Source organism: Plecotus auritus, assembly GCF_963455305.1.
Source record: "Plecotus auritus genome assembly, chromosome: 1".
NCBI classification, from domain to species: Eukaryota; Metazoa; Chordata; class Mammalia; order Chiroptera; family Vespertilionidae; genus Plecotus; species Plecotus auritus.
Genome location: NC_137770.1, coordinates 84,372,758 through 84,395,184, shown reverse-complemented (window position 1 = coordinate 84,395,184; position 22,427 = coordinate 84,372,758). Strand labels below are relative to the sequence as shown.

Here is a 22,427-nt window from a genome sequence, read left to right as displayed (position 1 = left end):
AGCATTAGTGTAGTACAGGAGAATAAACAAAGGATTTAAAGGCAGACAAATTGAGTTTAACTTTTGAATTAGGTATTCAGTAATCAAATACTGAGTAAGTCACTTAACCTTCTAACATCAGTCTTCTCATCTGTAATATGAACATTATTTCCTTCCTGTGTCAAAGAGCAATTATGAGGTGCAAATAAGATAACATGAAAACACTTTGTAACCTATAAAACACCTAGTAAAAGTCTTTGGTGATAAGCTAGTAAATATCTGCTCAATGAATAAACAAATATATAGTGATCTAAGATACATGCTGGCAGCCCATCTCAAAAAGGCATTAAATTGAAGCAAAGCATGGTACCCAGAATAAAGACAGCAAAGTGTTTGAGAAGTAGGCTCTTCTGACATGTGTAAGCACTGCCAAGTGCAAACTGAGTTACAAGCACCAGAGAAACACAAAAAAAGGAAGAAAAAGCAAAGATTAAAAAAAAAATCAGAAAGTATAAAAATAGATAAGAACAAAATTTAATGATGAGAAAGAAAAGACAAAGAGAATATATTAAAAATGCTCTTATGCCCGGCTGGTGTGTCTCAGTGGTTGAGCCTTGACCGGTGAACCAGGAGGTCATGGTTTGATTCCTGCTCAGGGAATATACCCAGGTTGTGGGCTCGGTCCCGCATGCAGGAGGCAGCAAATCAATGATTCTCATCATTGATGTTTCTCTTTCTCCCTCTCCCTTTCTCTCTGAAATCAATTAAAAAATTTAAAAAAAATTAAAATGCTGTTAGCTATCTTTCTAAAGAACAAAACCGCTTTCCAAAGAATAAATCCCATGATTAAAAATCCTTCAATGCTTCTTATTATCCTACTGCTATAATTTTCATACTTTTGTTAACCTATGGTATGTTTTGCTTAAATAATATTTCAGCAAAAAAGTTCAATATATAAAACAGATGACACCAGATTTTCCAGTTCAAGTAAGTAGAGGAATCCAGCACCTCTATTTATACTGGCCATACTCAATGATCCCTGAGAAGGTTCTATAAGACGTTAACTTATAAACCACCATCTTTCAATTTTAAGATGCACATTGTTTTCATATTTTGACATCTCTGAAGTCAAGATGCATCTTTTAATCAACAGTATTTTAGTATATGTCATAGATTAACAGGTAGCATTTTTTCTTAATATATATAAAATGAGTGATATTCTCCATTACCAGCATCATCTTGGATTAGAAGAAACACAATAGTTAACTCCTCAGTTGACAAGACTTCTCACAATCACTACTTTCCCAGTCTTTTTTCCTACCCCTAACACACACACACACACACACACACACACACACACACACACACACACTAAAGGACTTGGCTCCTTTCCCAGAATATTACCATGCTTTCAGGACTTTGTGCCTTTACTCATCTGCTTCTTTCTGTACTTCTGACTCCTATTTATTCATCACAATCCTGTTATCTTCTCTGATAAGCCTTCCCTGACTTCCTCTGCTCCTCTGGCAATTATTTAACCTTTCTCCTCGGCTTACACAGCAGCACTCATCATGACTCTGCAACATGGCTGCTACTGCTTATACCTATTACTTTGATCTGTCTTACTCATTAGACTTCAGCACAGAAACTGGGCTTTATTCGTCTTTAAAGCTCCAGCACTTAGTATACAAGACATCCAATAAACCTATCATGAAAGAACTATGGAGAACATCAACTCAGTGGATGCTTACTCTTCAAGTATGTCTTACCTTTTCTGTAGGATAGGCTCTAGCTTGAACTTTTTTTGTCAGAGCTTGAATTTGTGCAGTTACAGCCATTACCTGAAATTAGTCCAAATAAAACAGCTGACTAGAATACATCAAGTGATCTCTGTAAGCTGTAAAGGGCAAAAGCTAAACAATGCCACCTAAAAGTTATCTTTAAAAGTTACTGTTCAACGTACAGTATTTTCTTTTCAGTTCTGGAAAAGAATAAAGAGGGATGGTTTCTGATACTTCTTCAAAAGGTAGAAAAAACTTTTCACCTCTTCTTAAAGCTAAAGAAATCACCTTACCAAAGCATGGGGGAAGCCATGGGGACTATACATTTATCTGTATAGGCTGAACTTACAATGCATAGAATACATAAATGTGTGTTAGCTGGGCATCCAAAAGGCAAGTTGCATCACCTTTCCCAGCATCAGTTTCCTTAACTATAAGAATAAAGCAAACGGATTCAGATAATTTTTTCTTAAGTTTTCTGTATTCCTTTGGATGCAGAAGTCAATTACTTTTCATTGTAGCCTGAAAAGGGCTTCATCAAATCATTTTGCTTTTATGGCATTTGGTAGCATTCAAATATATGCTCCCAAATCAACAAAGTTTGGAGGTGAAGTTCACGAAGTCAAAGTCAATCGCTGATTAATCTATTCCAAAAAGGTGATATTACTCACCTGCTCCTGGAGGTTTTTCAAAAGTGCCACCGCTCTCGGCAGGTCTGACTCCAGCACCTCCTATAGGAGGGAGAATAAAGAAAAGTGATTCTTCCCACAGGATTATGAGGTGGAAAAGCCCCCACTTTCCTTCGGACACCCCAGACTTCAGGCCTTCCCACTCCTGTTCACAACTTGCCTTCTAGCGGGCCAGCGCCTCAAAGGTTACTGGTGAGGAGCGGTAATTTCAGCCCCGTTTCCCCACGCTGTGCCAAGGTGGTTGCCTCCCTGAAGCTACTTTCATCACCACCCTTCCCTCGCGCCAATAATTTGCCTGAGTCACTTAGGGTAAAGGAAGCATCCACGATAGCAACCGGAGAAAGAATCAGAACACACCGTAGGCACCGGCGCCGCCATTGTCACAAAGCCCGCCCCTTCCGGAGTCGTACTTCCAGGTTGACAGACTGATGGACAACCACCCCTTGCAAATCTAAGCCAATAGGAATAGAGATTCTCTCACTTCCACCTCGAACAGGATGTACTAGACGAGGGACTGGGGCCAGCCAATGGAATAGAAGAACTGGTTAAATCCGTCAGACTTAGGAAGGGAGCTAATGCCGTAAAGATGTTTTCGGAAAGAAACATGTGATTAGTAAATTGAGTAGAATGATCGAAGCTAAACCAATAAAAACTGGGCAAATGATTGATTGGCAGTTACAGAGGCCCAATGGAAAAAAGGAGTTAGCAGAGCTAACTGAGAGCATATTGGCTCCAGGATGCCGCAGGACCCAGAGTCTTTTCACGACACTTCCCTTGCGGGGCCTGAGCCAGCCTCTAGGCGGCGGGCCTCCGCTTGTCTCTGAGGAGGTGGCCACGTTGTGCAGCTGCTATCGTCTGCTGCTGCTCCAACGCAGGTCGTGACAAATTGCTCACAAACCCCAAGGCCCTTGGATGAGTTTTGTGACCGTCCTTCTGTGTAACCATGGAACTTTGTTTATCTGTAAATAAGACAATTGGGCGAGAGAAGCCGGAGCCAGGGTTTAGACACGGACAACCAGGACGCTTGCCCGCTTCGTGCGCATCTGAGGGCGCTACGGAAAGACCTCCCCCCCCCCACCTGCCCCCCAACCCACCTGCCCCCAGATGCCGCCCCAACACTCCTCATAACTACCAGTTTGGAGCTATGAAAGGGAGTACGTTTTACAAATAACGAAGCCGGTTCAGATTTAGGTGACTTGCCCCTGGTCACACAGGTCCACAGCAGAACTTGGTTCAAACCCAGCCTATGCATATTTCATTATGTCCTACCTCAAATTTTCTCAACACTCTCAACTGTGTCAGTTCACTCCTGCTTCTCACAGGTAAAGTAAGTTGGATGGGTAGGAGTCGTTCTCTTTGTCTGCCTTAGGAAATAAGCACCGCAAGAGCAAATGAAGGTCTTGAATTTACCCCCCAACTGCAGAGCAGATTTAGGACTAGAAATCGGGTCTGACTTGGAGCTGCCTTCTGGAATTAAGGAAGGACTAACCTCTATATCTCAGTAGCCAGGGTGAGGAAGTCCTGGTTTCTAAATCATCTGCTGGACTCAAGAAGAAGGCAAGGGGAATCCAGTCTCCATGCCTTTATTTCTAACATTTACTTGCTGCTTCAGGCCCAGCATGCAAGCTCAGGGTGCTTTAACAGCCTACTCAGTCAATTAACCAACAGTTTTTGTACCATTTGTCAGGATTTGTATTAGGAAAAGTTTCCATTTCAACAAATTCACAAGTTAGGTCACAAATAAGCTTTTCCTTTCCTTGGAACTTGAAATTTAATTTGTTCTTATGCATTATATCAATGACAAATTACACTGCCTTATTTTGTTTTTGATTATTAGATATTTATCAGCCATTTCGTTACAAGAAAATCTTGGAGTTAGCAGTACAGTAAATCTTTATAAAACTCTTCTAGGACTCAACTAGTGTTGGCAAAGAAGACAAGATCATAAACTGGCAATCATAACATTTGCACAAACATACTGAGTAAATTTTTTAACAGCTTTATTGAGATTTAATACATATATAAGTCACCCATTTAAAGCATATAATTCAATACATTTTAGTATATTCACTAGTTGTGCAAATATCATAATTTTAGAACAGTTTTATCACGCTCTAAAGGAATGTGCCCAATAGCAGTCCCCCTTTTTTTCTCACCTCCAGTCCTAGGCAACCACTAATCTTTGCCTATTCTGGGCATTGCATAAAAATGGAATCATACAATATATGGTCTTTTGTGACTGGCACTTTCACTTAGCATAATGTTTTCAAAGTTCATCTATGCTATAGCATGTATCGTAACTTTATGCCTTTTTGTTGCTGAATATTTCATTGTATGGATATGCCACATTTTATTTATACATTCATCAGTTGATGGACTTAATTGGCTGTTGTGAATAGTTCTATGAACATTTGTATACAAGCTTTTGTGGAGAAGTATGTTTTCATTTCTCTTGAGTATGTACCTAGGAATGGAGTTGCTGGGTCATATAATAACTCTGTTTAACCACTTGAGGAACTTGTAGACTGTTTTCCAAAGAAGATAAACCATTATACATTCCCACCAGCAATGAATGAGGCTTCCAATTTCTCCAAAGCCTAGCCAACACTTGCTTTAATCTGTCTTCTTATTGTAGCCCCCCTAGTGAGTATGAATTATTATCTCATTGTGATATTGATTTGCATTTCCCTAATGCAAGTGATGTTAAGCATCTTTTGCTGTGCTTTTGGGCCATTTGTATATCTTCTTTGAAGAAATGTCTATTCTGATCATTTGTCCATTTTTAATTGGGTTATTTGTATTTTTATTATTGGTTGTAAGAATTCTTTTTATATTCTGGATACACATCCCTTATCAAATATATGATTTCCAAATATTTTCTCCCATTCTGTGGGTTGACTTAACTTGCTTGATGTGTATCATTTGAAGCACAAAGTTTTTAATTTTGATGAAGTCCAATGTATCTAATTTTTCTTTGGTTGCTTGTGCTTTAGGTGTCATATCTAAGAAGCCATTGCTTTATACAAGGTTATGAAGATTTATGCTTATGTTTTATACTAAGAGTTTAATTTTTACATTTAGGTCTTTGATCCATATTGACTTAATTTTTGTGTATGGTGTGATATAGGGCTCCACCTTCATTATTTTTCATTTTAATATCCAGTTGTCCCTCCACCATTTGTTGAAAAAACTCTTTCTTCCCCATTGAATTATCTTGTATCCTTTTTGAAAATTAATTGACCATAAATGTACAGGTTTATTTCTGGACTCTTAATTCTATTTCATTGGTCTATCTTTATGTCTGTCCTTATACCAGTACCATACTATGTTACCTTTGTAATAAGTTTTGAAATTGGGAAGTGCGAGTCCTTTAAGATTATTTGACTATTCTAGGTGCCTTGCATTTTTATATGAACTTTAGGATCAGTTTGTAAATTTTTGCAAAAAAACCTAACTGGACTTTGGATAGAGATTGCGTTGAATCTGTAGATCAATTTGGAGACTGTTGCCATGTCAACAATATTAAGCCTTCTGATCCATGAGCGTGAAATGTCTTTCTATTTGTTTAGGTCTTTAAAATGTTCTTTTAATAATCTATATATACAAAAGCCTAAGCGACCGAACAACTGAACGACCAGTTGCTATGACGCACACTGACCACCAGGGGGCAGATGCTCAACACAGGAGCTGCCCCCTGGTGGTCATTGCTCTCCCACAGCCAACCTTCCTCAACCCCCCTATCCCCCCCACCCCAGCCCGCCCTGATGGCCCTGATCAGGGCGGGCCAGCTGGCCAACTTCCCGTGGCCCCTCCCCCAGGCCTGCTCACCCCAATCGGCCCTGGGCCCCGATCTGGGCGGGAGACAGCCCCAATTGGCCCAGATTGCCAGCCAGGCTGAGGGACCCCACCTGTGCACGTATTTGTGCACTGGGCCTCTAGTCTATATATAAAAAGCCAGCAACTGGAACACCATAACTACCAGAACAACTGGGTGCTATGACACCCACTGCAGCCAGTAAACTGGCCCAATCAGGGGGTGGGGCCGGCTGGCCAACCTCCTGCAGCCCCTCCCCCCATCTGGCCCCACCCCAGATCGGCCCCCCTACCCTGATCAGGGTCAGGTCTGGCTAGCCAACCACCTATGGCCCCTCCCCAAGGCCACTGGCCCCCAATCGGCCCCCCCACCCCAATTGGGGGTGGGATGCGCCAGCCAATCGCCCATGGCCCCTCCCCGCAGCCAACCCGGTGGGCCAGCCAACTTCCCACCGTCTCCTCCTTCCAACAGGCCTGGCCACGATCCGCCCCGATGGGGGCCAGGTCAGTCGGACCCCACCCGTGCATGAATTTGCGCACTGGGCCTCTAGTATTTTATAGTTTTCAGAGAGTAAATTTTTCACTTCTTTTGTTAAATTCATTCTTGAGGTGTTTGTTGTTGTTTTTTATGTTGTATTGATTTCCAATTACTGCTTTTACAAATTACCACAAACTTGGTACCTTAAAACAACAGAGATTTATTTTCTCACTGTTCAGAAGACCGGAAGTCTGAAATTACTTGCACTGGTCTGAAATCAAGGTGTTGGCAGGGCCATGCTCCCTCTGGAGGCCCAAGGGGATAATCCATTTTCTTCCTCTTCCAAGCTGGCAGCTCCAGTATCTGCCTCCTCGTCACATTGCTTCCTCTTCTCTGTGTGTCAAATCTTCTTTCTCTGCATCTGTTTTATAACTTTTATTTATTTTTGTTTGTTTGGGTTTTTTTAAAATCCTCACCCGAGGATATTTTTCCATTGATTTTTAGAGAGTGGAAGAGAGAGGAAAAGACAGAAATATCAATGTGAGAGAAACACATCAATTGGTTGCCTCCTACACTCACCCTGACCAGGGCCTGGGCCAAGGAGGAGCCTACAACCAAAGTACATGCTCTTGACAGGAATCAAACCCAGGACCCTTCATCTGCAGGCCAACACTGTATCCACTGAGCCAAACCGGCTAGGGCTGCATCTGTTTTATGAGGACATTTGTGATTGGGGGCTTGCCTACTGATTTTAAAGAGAGAATGGGAAAGAAGGGGAGGCAGGATGTTAAAGGTGAAATCTAGAGAATAATGGAAATAATATTGGGTCCCTTTCTCCTAAACATCTTCCCATTTTTCGTCTCTAATTTCCAGCTTCTCTAGGCAGTTCTCTTCATTTCTTACCTGTGACCACAAATCTAGAATCCCCTACACAAATGAATCAGAAAACTTATGTCACTTTTCCCAAGAATGACTGATTATACCACCTATTTTATAAAATCAGATACATCACTTTCCCCTCTTAAAACACATTAACTGCTGCCCAGTGCATGTAGAATAAAGTCCAAACTCTTTTAACTTGATTTATAAGGTCCTTCACGACCAGCAGTCAGCTACTTTCCAGGCTCTTCTCTTGCCATACTTCCCCTGATTACTCCCATTCTCTAGTCACATTGAATTCATTTCAATTTTTCTCAGACCTTTGGACATGCTGGTCTCTCTACCCAGCTCCTCTTTCCTTGACCCACTCCAGCTCACCCTTCAAGTCTCACCTAAAAGTAATTTCCTAGAGGGAGCCTTCCCCGACCTCCAGTCTAGATTAGGTAGCCTTGCTTTGTGCTCCATGATCTCTTTCATCATAGCATCTGCTACTTCTTCCATTATAGTACCTGTCACACTATACTGTCTCACTGTATGTCAGCTTGTCTGCCCCTGGTAGTAATCTGTGAGTTCCTGAAGTCAGGACAGTACCTGCCACAAAGTTGGTGCTTGATCAGTTTTGGTGGAATGAATGTTCATTCATGGTCTGTGGTGAGGCATGCTCTCTTTAACATTGTCATGTCCCTTAATATTCAATGAACAGTCAAACTGGAAGGAGCTGGGATCTGGAATTATAAGATAGGGCCCACTGACATGGGGCAGATCCTAGAGAGCATTGCAGATGCTGGAAGGAAGTCCAGACCAACTTGGCATCAGATAAAAGGAGTTAGTCTATTAAAGCCTCAGAATCAGGAAGATCTAGAATAATAAAAGCGTAATACTGTATGCTAATTAGACCAGACAGCCAAGCAACCTTCTGGAAGTCCTTCCAGATGACCTTCCGGATGAAGCTGGGGCTGTGAGGGCCAAGGCAGCCGCCGAGGCTGCAAGGGCCAAGCCCCTTGCACGAATTTCGTGCATTGGGCCGCTAGTATTCTAATAAGAGAGCACTGGAACAGGTTTGGAAAGCTAAGCAGGCAAGTGGTAGTAATAGAGACCATTTATTGAGCATTCACTGTTTGTTGGGAGTATCTATAACTTCTCCCCCCCTCCCCATCTTTATTGAGGTATATCCTATCTAATAAAAGAGTAATATGCAAATTGACCATCACTCCAACACACAAGATGGCTGCCCCCATGTGGTCAAAGATGGCTGCCCCCATGTGGACACAAGATGGCCACCACAAGATGGCCAGCAGGGGAGGGCGGTTGGGAGGGACCAGGCCTGCAAGGGAGGGCAGTTGTGGGCGATCAGGCCAGCAGGGGAGGGCAGTTGGGAGGGACCAGGACTGCAAGGGAGGGCAGTTGGGGGTGATCAAGCCTGTGCGGGAGGGCAGTTAGGGGTGACCAGGATGGCAGAGGAGGGAAGTTGGGGGCAACTGGGCCTGCAGGGAAGGGCAGTTGGGTGGGACCAGGCCTGCAGGGGAGGGCAGTTGGGAGGGACCAGGCCTGCAGGGGAGGGCAGATAGGGGCAATCAGGCTGGCAGGGGAGCAGTTAGGCATCAATCAGGCTGGCAGGGGAGTGGTTAGGGGGTGGTCAGGCAGGCAGGCAGAAGCGGTTAGGGGCAATCAGGAAGGCGAGGCGAGCAGTTGGGAGCCAGCAGTCCTGGATTGTGAGAGGGATTTCTGACTTCCCTCAAGGGGTCCCAGATTGGAGAAGGTGCAGGCTGGGCTGAGGGACACACACCCCCTTGCACGAATTTCGTGCACCCGGGCCTCTAGTTTGATAAATAAAAGTATATGTACAGCATGTTTTGATATATGCATATATTATGAAATTATTACTACCGTCAAGCTAACTAACATATTTATCACCTCATATAGATACCTTTCTCTTTGTTTCTTTTGGAAATAACAATTAAGATATACTCTTTTAGTGAATTTGGAGTACCCAATAGAGTATTGTTAACTTTAGTCACCACCATATTGTACATTAGCTCACCAGAACTTATTTATCCATCATACCTGATTCTTTGTACCCTTTGAATTACATTTTCCTCACCTCCCAGTCACTGAGAACCATCATTCTACTCTGTACTTCTAAGAGTTTAAGTTCAGATTTTTTAGATTCCACATATAAGTGAAATCATGCAGTATTTGTCTTTCTGTGTCTGGCATATTTCACTTAGCAAAATGTCCTCCAGGTTCATCCATATTGTCACAAATGGATGGAGATGTATATATAACATTTTCTTTAACCCTTTATCTTTTGATAAACATTTAGTTTGTTTCCATGTCTTGACTATTGTAAATAATGCTGCAATGAACATGGGGTGCAGATATCTCTTCAAGACAGTGATTTCATTTCCTTTGGATATATACTCAGAAGTGGGATTGCTAGATCATATGTTAGTTCTATTTTTAATTTTTTGAGAAACCTTCATACTGTTTTCCATAATGGCTATACCACTTTTTTTTATATATATATAACTTCATATACATAATCCTAAAGCCAAGTATATGGGGTAGGTAAGTCTCAGGTTTGTTTTTTTTTTTTTTTTTTTTTTTTTTTTTTTTTTTTTTTCAAATTTTTATTAAGGTATTATATGTGTACATATCTTACCATTGCCCCCCACCTCAGGTTTGTTTTTTGTTTTTTTAATCTACAGTCTTTTTTAAAAAAATAAATTTTATTGATTTTTACAGAGAGGAAGGGAGAGGGATAGAGAGTTAGAAACATCGATGAGAGAATCATCAATCAGCTGCCTCCTGCGCGCCCCCTACTGGAGATTGAGTCCACAACCAAGGTACATGCCCTTGACTGGAATCAAACCCAGGACCTTCAGTCTGCAGGTCAATGCTCTATTCACTGAGCCAAACTGGTTAGGGCAAGACTCAGGTTTAAAGCTGGGCCTCAAAGCAAGATCCTCCTGCTTCTCAAATGTTAATGTTCATCAAGTCACCTGGGTGGGGGGGCCAGGGTGGGGGAGAGTCTTGTTAAAATGCAGGTTCTGTTTAATAGGTCTGGGTTGGTGCCTGAGTTTGTGCAGTTCTAACAAGCTCCCACTGATGTGGATGTATCAGTCCATGGATCACACTTTGAGTCACAACATTCTGCATAATACTTTACTTTTTTCCTGGAGGTTAAGTGATTTACCCAGGTCACACAGCTGGTCCTTTAGTGAAGCCAGGATTTTTGAACACAGGTCTATTTGATGTTAAAACTTACTCTTCAGGGGTCCTCTAACTACGGCCCGCGGGCCACATTTATCTGGCCCGCCGGGTGCCGCTGCCTGTCCTGCTTAGCAGCCGACTCGTCCGGGGCCCGCAGTGCGCATAGGAATTTGTTCATAGTTTTTTTTTTAAACTATAGTCCGGCCCTCCAACAGTCTGAGGGACAGTGAACTGGCCCCCTGTTTAAAAAGTTTGAGGACCCCTGCAAATCATTAAGATATGCAGTCTCCCTCTATTGGCAGAAAACAGGGCCCTCAGCTTCCAGTCTGGGGCTTAAAGGGAAAATCTAATCTATATATATAAAAAGCCAATGACTGGAATGCTGTAACGACTGGAGCAACTGGTCTCTATGACGCCCACTGTGGCCAGTGAACCAGCCTAATGGGGGGTGGGGCCAACCCTCCCTGCCTTTCCCGCCAGCTGGCCTGATCAACCCTCCCCACCCCATTCAGGGGCAGGGTCCCTCCCCCCAGCCGGCCTGCCCTGATTGATTGGGGCGGGCCGGCAGCCAACCTCCTGCCGTCTCCTCCTCCCAACAGGCCTGGCCTGATCTGCCAATTGGGGCCGGACTGGCTGGACCCCACCTGTGCACGAATTCATGCACTGGGCCTCTAGTCTCTAATAAGTAGACAGGAGCTGTAAAAACTAGAGGGTACCAAGACAGGGACTCTAGCAGAAGGAACAGCGCTCAGTTACCAGACTGGGGCACAGGATGGGGCCCAAGTCTTAGGAACAGATAGAAGCTGAGTTTTTAGAACTAGGGCACAGCAGCAAGAATGACTTGATGCTGGACTCCAAGTGTGGGTAAGACTCATTCTATCCTACCTGTCTGGGGCCTGAAATGGGGCCAGTGGCAGGGACAAGAATGATTCCACAGGTGTGATGAGGCACAGGAGAGAAGAAAAAGGATGAGGAGTGGGAGCCAGGCCATCCTTCCTATTCTCCTCCCTAAGATCCTTGGTTTGGCTTTCCTAGGGCTCACAAGTGTCCTCTGGGGCTGTAGACCCCATTCCCTGTACTCCATTCTCTTGACTTCAAGCCTTTCTCCCACTTTAGTCCTCCACATCCACACTCCCTGTTTGCAAGACTCAATAGTTCCATATTTCAGGCCCTTATCCTACTGACCCTGCTCTGTCAGGATATATAACAATGGCTTTGCATTGTTCTTTTCTTTTTTTTTTTTTTTTTCATCCTGACTGTTCCTTGATTGCCCAGGGCATAGTTCTCTGGAAAGTGGCAGAAAGCAGAGATGCTAGTATTGACTCAGTCTGGGGTCTGCAATGGGAGTGGCGGGCCCATGGAAGCAAACGGAACAGGAGGACACGAGGGAACAGGGAATTTCAGATGCTTCTGGGCTTGTGCTTTTGCATCAGGAATCCAGTCATCCACACTACACCAGCTGTCAGCTCGAGGGCGGAATCAGAGTCACCAACTATATTAGGATCTTGGTCAGAACTTTTGATTGACTTTTGGCTAAAGGCCACTTCAGAACTTCCACAACAAAAGACAGGTACAAATGTGACCTAAAGAATAAGTTACAGAGCCCCAAACAGAAATGACTAGATACATTTCCAAGCATGAAAAATGGGGCAAATCAGAACTGGCTTTGCAAAAGAAATTATCAGGCATCATTATGTCACTGCTGTGGACAAACAACAACACTCTTTTCACAGCAGAGACAGATAATTGCCTCTGCTATCCTAGAGTGATTTCCCAGGATCTGAGAGCCCATCATGTACCTACTGTCACTTCTGCCCCCAGGCAGAGTCTCTCTGTCCAAGTGACCCCTTCTCTAGGAGGAGGATATCCCGGGGCAAAGAGGAGGCAGAAAGGGAGTATTTGTGTGCATCCTCTTACAGATCCTTCCTTAGCCTTTCTGATTCATTTTAAAATTTATTTTGGTTCATTTTTGAGAGCAGGTTACTGTGTAGCCTCTGGAGACTCTGGTAAGCATCCAAATGCAAGTTACTTGAGGGAACCCTGGAATCATCAATGACTTGAAGCCTCCAAAATTTACAAATGTTTCATTTTTGTGTATCCCAGTAAAAAAAAAAATCCCAACATATATTTTATACATACACATAAAAGGGTCTGGACAGATACATTCCAACTATTGACTGTGAATAGTGGAAGGGACTCCACTTCTTTTGCTTTATAAAAGATTCATTGTTTGAATTTTTAAAGTAATGAGCATTACTTTTTTGAAAATTCCTTTTTAATTATAGTTGACATACAATATTATATTGGTTTCAGTTGTGCAACCCAGCGGTTCAACACTTATATACCTTACAAAATGGTCACCACAATGTCTAGTAACCACCTGTCTGGGTATATAGTTATTATATTTTTTATTCTATTCCCTATGCTGTATATTACTTCTCCATGACCATTACTTTTATAATTTGGGAGGAAGAAGGAAGAACAAAAAAGAAGGAAGGAGAAAGAGATTTGAGACAGAGAAGAAAAGAGAGAGAGAGAGAGAGAGAGAGAGAGAGAGAGAGAGAGAGAGAAAGGAGGGAGGGAGGGAGGGAAGAATAGAGAGAGAGTGGGTGGGGGAGAGAGGAGCTACCTCCACCCGCTCCCTGAATAAGATCCAGGGGATTATCTGTGTCCCTTATCCCGCAGGAGCAATTGGAACCCTCATAGGAACAAAGAACAGCAGCTGCTCAACCTCATTGGTACATTATTCATCATGTATTTTATTTAGATTTATCAGAGTTGAAAGAGCTCAAGATAAAAATATACATAATAACTCCTGGATATTCAAAATATCAAAACAATGAATAATATTTAAGGAAACTAGAGGCAAGAGGGAGGGCAAGGGGACAGCATAAAAAGAAATATTGGACAAGAAAGAAACCGCAGTATGAAGTAAATGGCAACAAATACCAGTCTGCTTAAAACCCTGGAGTCTGCTGCTCCTTGTTTGAGTTATGACAATCTTGCTTCCTAGAATCTGGGCCAGAAAGGTAGACATAGCCTCCTTCACCTCCCTTATTTCCTCCAGAAAGCAGACCACATTGACCAGTGGACATGAATAGGGTTGCTCAACTCTCAGCCCTTTCAGGGACCACTTTCAGCCTACCGACCCCGGAAACCTCCCTAATTGCCCTTGGTCCTCGCTGCTCTGATTTCAGCGACAGCACTTCTGCATGCCTGTATTTCTACACTCAGATTTTCAGTTATTTTGCACATGTTAACTGTTGTCACTCTGGACCTGTGATCATGTTGGCCATGTGTTTATTGATCTGAAAACTCTTGGAGGACAAAGAGACCTCTGACCTGCCTCTCTACCCCTTCCAATGTCTAAGTGTTGCCTGTTCCACAGAGGGTATGCAGTGGCCTTCTGTTCCTCTCCAGCCACCTCTCCACATTCTTCTCCAGTGACACTGTCAGAAGCCAGAAGGACCATGGTTAGCAGATGAACACGCAGGCACGTCTGTCTAATTCTAGCCAAGGGCATGGGAGAAAGGACAGAGTCCAGGGACCGTGGCCTCTTCTCTGAGAGGACTGCAGGGCTAATAATAGGAGGGGAGATTAGGGAGGGATTTGACTGCATTGTTATCTCACAGGAATGGTGTTTGAGAGCCTTTTTCCAAGCTCTTCCAAGAGCTTCACCACTCCCTCCTCTGGCCTATGTCTGTGTAGGAGTGCTCATGGTCTTTCACCACTTCTTTCTCTGCTCTTCTCTGTTAATGCCCATCCATTCTCCCTCCACCTGTCCCCTCCCCACCTTCCTCTCCTGCCATCCTAATTCCTCATCCTTTTTCTTCCCATGTTCCTATCTCCTGCACTCATTCTCCCTACTTCTCTGTCTTGCTCTGCTTCCTCCTACCACTTCCTACAAGTCCTTCCTACTTATCCTTCTTCCCACTGCCAACTCCCTTCTGGCCTCTTTGCCCCACTCTCTCTCCTCCCAGGATCCTCACCGTCTTCAGCTTCAGGACCCAGATTTGTTTTCCAGGCTGGTGGCCTTTATCTCTCTTTCCTTACAGTTTCTTGTCCACTCCTCCCTCTGCCCCGTTGCTGTGCCTCCCTCAAAGCTGAACTGGACAAGCACAAGTAACAGAGGCTGGGGTGAGCTGACAGCCTCCTCTCCCTTAACAACTAGCAATCATCACCAGACACCCGGCATAGGGACACCTCTGAGAACAAGACCCAGAACATGCAGCCCCTGGGAGACACCTCCCCAAGCCCAGCCAGATCTATTCTTAGCAATGCAGGACCACAAAAGGGCCTTTTGCTTTGTTTTACACCGCCCCCAGGGAGCTGCTTTTAGCAGCCAGGGCTGTAATCTCTAAGACAGGGGGCCCAGGCATGAGTAGGCCAGGCTGGGACCTATGCCCCCTGCCCTGACTTCTCAAAGCCCTGAGACTCTGCCCTTGGGGCAAGGTCATTAATACCACTCCCTCCCGCCATGACACATGACACACACAGACACACAGTTACACAGCTCTGCCTGTTTCTGCAGTCTTGGCCTACTCACTGCACAGCTGAGCCTCCATTCTGCCAGCCCCATCCCTACTACTCAGCTGCACCTCCTGGCTTGCCCTTCTCTCCAGCTCCCCATGGACCCTTCCCTGGCTCTACCTACTCCCAACAAAGCAACTACCTCACCATCTTGCTTCCTTTCCACTCTTCCTGCTCAGAATGCGTCAGGTTCTTTTTATCTAGTAAATCCAAAGCCCTTTGATAAAGGCCCTTCTTTCCCTACTGCAGGTCAGGAAGCTGAGACCCCAGCTCTGGTCCCTCAGACACCAAGGAGCCTGACCAGCTCTCAGTCCCTAGTCTGGTCCGTGGTTCCGAGGCAATCTTGCAGTCAGGCTGCCTGCTGCCCCTGAAAGCTCCTTTGGGAGAAAACAGCAGCCGGCTGGCTCTTCTGTTCCACATCAGACCCAGGGAAGTCACTTACCACCCTCCCCCATGGCGGGAAGGACCTGCATAATGTGGCACCTCTGTGTGTTCTTGATCAGTCTCTAATATTTGTGTAGAACTTTGGAGCATGTGTAGCAAAGGGATGAAATTCACATCCAGCAGCAGGAATGCTCCAGGGCTCTGCAGCACAGGAACATCAGAGAAGGATAGGCCTTACTTCCACCTCCTGTCCTCTTGGGACACCAGCAAGGGCCCTGCTCCCAGAGAGCAGTAGTTATCCATTGGTTGAGTTGTGGTACTGTGTTATGTCTGGTAGAGGCACTTGTACCACCAAACCAGGAACATCACCTTTCTAGCTAAAATTAAAATACTGAGGTATAAGCAAGGAGAAGGAGTGGAGGCACGGGTGCTAATTGTGTTTCCAGATGACTCTCTAGGGCTACTCCCTGCCCTCTAGCCCTCCATTAGTCCTCATACCCTGGAACACAGGAAGCCAAGACCTTTCTACAGCCAGTTGGTGAGGGCCAAAGTGTGAGGGCCAGGGCTACCTACATGTGTATCTAGGGATGAGGAGAGAGCTGGCTGAGCCTCCCATTTGCAAGCCCACCATATGGTGGTGAGCTTCTCAACTCTTCAGGTATTTCCAGACCAACTCTCAGGCTTCCAGAAAGAAAGGTGGCAATAAGAAAATAGAACCAATCCCTGGCCAGGCAGCTCAGTTGGTTAAAGCATTGTCTTGATAGCCAAGGTTGTGGGTTCAATCCCTGGTCAGGGCACATACAAAGAATCAACCAATGAATGCCTAAACAAGTGAGACAACAAATCAGTCTCTCTCTCTCTCTCTCTCTCTCTCTCTCTCTCTCTCTCTCTCTTTCTCTTTCTCTCAAATCAATTTAAAAAAAAGATATTTTAAAAATAGAACCAGAAATTGTAAAAGATAATGGGGACAAAAAGGGGCATCTTTTATCACCCCCTCTTCATGTGTTTGGGATTGCCTGGCCTTAAAAACAAAACAGTGTTACTTGGCCCTCTTCCCCTTCTAGTTGCTGTCTAATCTCTTTCATTTCATTGCCAAGCTCCTCACATGCATGGTTTACACCCACTGCCTCCACTTCCTGTTCACTCATCCTTTTCTTAATACCTCACTGCAGCCTGGTTCTGCCCTGTGGCTCTGAGAAGGTGCTTGCTCCCAGATTATTCGATTTTCTCTTCTCCGTCTTCCTGACAGGAAGTCTTCCTTTGGTATCTGACACTACAGCCACCTGTTCCTCTTGAAACACTTCTGGCTTCTAGGAAACTGCCCTTTTCTCAGGTCCCCTAGCTCTTCTGAGTCACCTTCTTCGTTCTCTATGCACTTCTCTTCCTTCTAGCTTGGTACCACGTGTATCTCCTTGAGCTTTTTTTCTTTCCAATCTCATGGCTTCTTCCACTGTCCCTGAGGCAGCCAGTCTCATTCAGCAGCCTCCTGCCAGACCCATAATTCCAACTTCCTACAAGGTTGGTTGCAAAGCATCTTCCATCACATGCCCATTGTTACCTACAACTCCCCCCAACCAAACACTTAGTCCTTCCTCCTAACTGCCTAAGAGCTGGTTCTCTTTTGCCACCATCCCTGTCCTTGCCAAACATCATGAAGTCATGAGTCTTCCTTCTTCATTTCCCACGTCCAGTCTGTAGCAAGGCGTTTTACTCTTCCTTAAAAATCCTTCCGAATTTGCCCTTTCCTCTTCACATCTGCTAGCCACATCCTCCTCCTGACCTTGATTGCTATTTTGTCCTTCTCTCGGGTCCCCCTGCCTCCAGACTCTTCTCTTTCAAAGCACCCAGCAGCAGGGTGCTTGGAATAGCAAGCTGCCTGCCTGAGGTCACAGTACTCCCATGAGGCCCCTAAAACTCTGCTGTCACAGCCTCACAGTGATTGCCCCTAGTCCAGAGCTTCAGTCCTTCTTCATTGCCTCCAGGATGTTGTCCATTTTGCTAGTTGGGAAACATAGTAGTGTCAGTAGAAAGTGCCCTGGAGCAAGACAGACCTGGGTTTGAATCCCAGCACCACACTTGCTGCTTGATCTTGAAAAACATCTTAGCCTCTGGACCCCGTTATTCAACCATAAAGTGCAATTTAATTGACAGGCAAATGTGAGCATTAAGGGAGATAATATGCATGGTACCTGGCACAGGTAGGCTCTCCACCTATGAACAGCCCTTTCTCCTCTTCTACAATGTGGCCCCACCTGAAATCTTCAGACCCCATGGTCCAATCAGGAATATGTCCTCTAGGTCCTTACTAACCTTAGCATGCCATCCCCTGCCATGCCTTTGGTCATGCTGTGATTCTGACCACCTAGACCACACCCTATATTCAGTGCTTCTCAAAGCCCTGCCCTCCTCCCTTCAAGACCCAGTTGAGGTGCCCACGTAGACACCTTTGCCTGTTCAGCCCACACTGAACAAGAGCTTCTCTGCCTTGGAGTTTTTTGGATGTGGACCATACCGTGTAGCCTGAACCATCCTCCCTTGCTTTCCACTACATTACTTGTGGCTTCCTGAGCTGATGGGAATGCCTGTGAGTCAGAAGCCATGAGATCCTCTTGGGGCCCCCAAAAAGCTGGGCACACAGCAGGGTCAGCAAAGGATCTGATTCAGAACTGACTGCGACTCAGCTAGGCAGTGGGAAGAAGAATGAGATAGGCTGGAAGCTGGGAGGGAGGCACTCCTGGCAAGTTCACCAAACACCAATGCTCTGTCTTAAGACCAGCTACAGAAGGCAGCTGAGACTGTATGTTATAGGTCTTTATGCAGAGACGTATGTATATCTGCATGCCTGTATTTATGATGGGGGTAGAGGCAGGGAGACAGGCGATGGTCCCAGGGAGGCCTGCTTAAGGAAGTGGGGCCTCTGAAGAAAGGAATGAAGTACAGAACTTCTTCTCCCCTTAGGAAGGGTGCTCCTGATTACTCAGCCTCTTGGCTCCTCACTGAGCAATTACCCATTCACCCCTAGAAAATCCCATGGTCTTTCCATATCCTGGGCTGATTCAGCCCAGCAGCACAGGGATGCCTGTGAGCAGGTCCTCAGGTGGAGGAGCAGGGGCCTGTGCTGGGTCCCCAGCTGGGGCCCAAAATAGAGAGAGCAGTGTGCAGGGCTCCAGAATGAGACACCAAAGTGTCCAGCAGGTGACTCCAGGATGCTATTTCTCAAGCTGTCCAATTATTTCACATCACAATACCCTGGCCAGTCTCCTCCAGAGCTTGCTAACCTGTCTGTATCCCATGTCTGGCTCCAGCCCAGGGATGGTTCCTACGTCTGAGGACTTCAGTTTAATCTTCCTCCCCTCCACTACCCAACTCCCATTTCCTAAGGCCAGTCCAGCTCCCCCAGGCAACTCCACTTAGGATCCCTAAGATCTTTAGCCAGGACACATACAAACATATCTTGCTGCTGGTGGAGTCTACTGGCCAAGTAGCCTCTACCTTGGCAGATATCCTTGGCTAATGTCACCACTTAGCCTGGGCAACTCTGGGTGGACCTCAGCTCAGCTCATTGGCCTGTATGAGGCCTAGTCCATGGCCTGCACTCAGGCAGTGGTACCACTCCTGGCTCAGGGGCTGTGGGCCTAAACTGAGCATGGGGCAGCCTGAGGAGGACTTGACGTGGTCATGATGTTCCCAGAGGCAGCCACAGTCTGGGCAAAAGAGACCACAGGATTGCTGAGTCTCTCTTCACCCTGGCCCAGACCATCCCTTGAGCCATGTTGATTTAGTGGGGCTGATGGAGATGTGGGGCAGAGAATTTATGGCAGTGTAACTTCCCTACCCACCTGCAGTGAGGTCTGTGTTCCTAACAATAAAGCTGCTACTTAGTGAGGGCCCACTATGTGCCTGGGGCTGTGCTGGACCCGTTACCTGCACAAACTCTAGTGGTCTTTATAGCCCTGGAAGAGAAATATGACTATCCCCATGTTACAGATGACAAAACTGACTCAGAGAAGTTCTGTGATTGACCTCAACCACACAGCTGGAAAATGGAGTGAATCTTTGTGACTGACCCTAAAGCTTACCAGGCATGCCCTCTGAGGCTTCCAGCCCTGGATCCAGACTGACCAAGTCCACAAAGCCTCCTTTGGGGTAAGTTATGCTCATCCAAACACTCCCTGATGGCAAGACCCACCTTCCCAAACACCCCAAACAAAACTGGGCCAGCTTCAGCCCCTGGCCCCACATTTCCAGCTGTCCACTATCTATGGGAAAGCAGAGACTCTGGACTAGGGAGTGAGGGCGGGTGCAGAAGGGTACAAAGATATTGGAGCCAGGAGGAAGACAAAAGAAATGACAAGAAGGAGCAGCTGTTTGTAAAGGGAAACCTGAGACAGGCACAAAGCTCAAGTCCTAATCCCAGGCTCATGTGGAGCCAGGGTCGGGGTCCCCCCAAGGTCAGGGAATCTGGGGGCAGGCAAATAGGAGTGCTCAGCTCTGATCCAGGGTGGGTGCCTTCTCCCATGTGCACAAACAACTGGTGCCTCTTTCTCCCCTATCTTGTTCCAATTCCTTTGGATTTGGGGGCTTCTTTCCACACTGGGGTCTCCTCTAACTTGCCTGAGAGTGCCTCTCCTCCCCCGATTCCTGATAGTAATTTTAGCAACTTTTTCCCCGCTGGCATGTTCACAGAAAACAGCCCCTGTTTCGGCCTGACACTTGATCAGGGTGGTGACAGAGCCCAGACAAAGCAGACACAATGCCGGGGAGAGGGGGGGCGGGAGGGGCAGGGGAGGCAGATCACCTTCCTTCCACTCCAGGCCTTATTTGGTCTACCTTGGTGAAGGAGCCTTCTTCCAGTCGCTCTTTATTTATAGCATTCTGCTCTGCTCTCCTTTGTCTTGTCTGCTATCACTCTATAGTACACTCTGTGAGATCCCCACCCACCTCACCCAGTGGGTCCCCTGGCCCCTCACTTCCCCCACCAGGAATGTACATGTGAGCAAAGGCACTGGCTGTAAGCTCAGTCTTGGATTTCAATTCTGCAAACAGTTAAATAGAGCTGCCCGGAGGAAGGGTTTTTATTTTGGTCACCATTAGATCCTTACTGACCAGAACAATGACTAGCACTTAGTAAATACTTGTCGAATGAAAGAATCAGCAAAGCAGCTCAGTTCATATAGTAGAGAGCAGAGGGAAGAAAATCTTGGGTGCCAGAGGCTTGGGGAATGAGTGGGGATCTTTAAGGATATCAGACCCTGTCTGCAGATTGGAGATCCAAAGCAGGAAGTCCAGAGGCGAGGAGACCCAGTTCTGTCACACCAGTAGGCCAGTGCTTCCAAGCCCACCAGGAGGAAAACAAAGTACAATTGATTTACTAAATGTACAAAGGGTTTCCCAGCTCCAGAGCCAGGGAGGCCAGCTGTGAAGACACTGGCTTTGAAATGGCTCAGCCATGTCTCAAGTATTCTTGGTGCATCTCAATTGCCTGCCTCTGTGCCTGAGCCCTGGAAAACCAGAGAGGAATGGAAGCTTTGAGCTTGGAAAGTTGGAAGGGGTGGGTGAAAAGACATTTTCCTGAAGCATATCTTCCTGATTAAACTGTAAATGTAGACTTTACAATGTAATTAAATAATATAAAAGTAATTAACCTCTAAAAAAGGGAGACAGCCTGGCCAGTGTGGCTCAGTGGTTGAGTGTTGATGTATGAACCAGGAGGTCACGGTTCGATTCCTGGTCAGGGCACATGCCCGGGTTACGGGCTCAATCCCCAGCAGGGGACATGCAGGAAGCAGCCAATCGATAATTCTCTCTCATCATTGATGTTTCTATCTCTTTCTCCTTCTCCCTTCCTCTCTAAAAATCAATAAAAATATTTTTTTATAAAAAGGACAGAGAAAGAGAGAGATTTTACCCTTTATTGTCAATTCCTGGGGTCCTTACCAGTGGGCTTTCTTCCTCAGCACCTGGCAGGGCCTGGTCAGGACCCCCAGAGTTTGCTCTGCTAGACATGTTAGCAGTTGAGCCCATGAGGGCCACCCCAGCAGCTGTATACCTCAGCACTGTGGCTGCACTGGACAAGGCCCCTGTGTTCATGCTCTACCCCCACTTGCCTGCACCCTTCCCTACAGCTGCTCAATATCCTCAGGCTATGCCGTGGTTACCAAGCAGCCCCCACTGAGGCCCCCAGCCTAGATTTGTCCTTCCCTGCTATGCCCTCCCTACCTTCAAAGTGTACCTGCACTATCCCATCACCCAGGTCTGCCGCTCTCCTTCCAAGCTGACAGCTAATCAGAAGGGTTAACCTGCGTGCGCTAAAGACCTGCAGTTGGGAAGGAGGAGGGATTCTAAATCAAACCACGCAGTGGTTGCCTGGACACGGAGCCAGTGAAGCTTGCACACCATTGCTGGAAGAGAGTGGCATTGGCTATGTCCTGTGCTCACAGGCTGAGCCCCAGCTCCTTTTCCTTACTAACTCTGTGGCTGTCCCTAAGGCCTGCAAGAAAGGGGGAGGTCTTTGTCCCACTTACCAGAACACCAGTCTCACCAAGTTTGGATAGAGACCATCCCACAGAACACAAGCAGTCGGGTGGGCCAGGCAATGGCTGTGTTGGTTAGAGGTCTCCTTCTACAGGAGCTGTGCTATCTGTGGCTCTGGATTGTCTGGCTCTGGGCTAGGCACTTAGC

At 45.9% G+C, this 22,427-nt stretch overlaps 1 protein-coding gene across 4 annotated transcripts in view; it reads right to left on the bottom strand.

The window, feature by feature from the left end:
* NGDN (neuroguidin) overlaps window positions 1-22,427 on the bottom strand; it is a 54,672-nt gene that overhangs the window by 5,358 nt on the left and 26,887 nt on the right. Inside the window, exons 1-3 of one of the 4 annotated variants that reach the window (XM_080643028.1) lie at window positions 2,807-2,904; window positions 2,432-2,491; window positions 1,749-1,820 (exon numbers count right to left, since the gene is read on the bottom strand). In XM_080643028.1, coding sequence (XP_080499154.1) covers window positions 1,749-1,820; window positions 2,432-2,491; window positions 2,807-2,827 — 153 coding nt within the window. In that variant the 5' untranslated portion in view covers window positions 2,828-2,904. Of the gene's footprint in view, window positions 1-1,748; window positions 1,821-2,431; window positions 2,492-2,609; window positions 2,905-22,427 lie in introns of those variants that run through there. The other 3 variants (XM_080643029.1, XM_080643030.1, XM_080643027.1) reach the window with 3 other exon arrangements.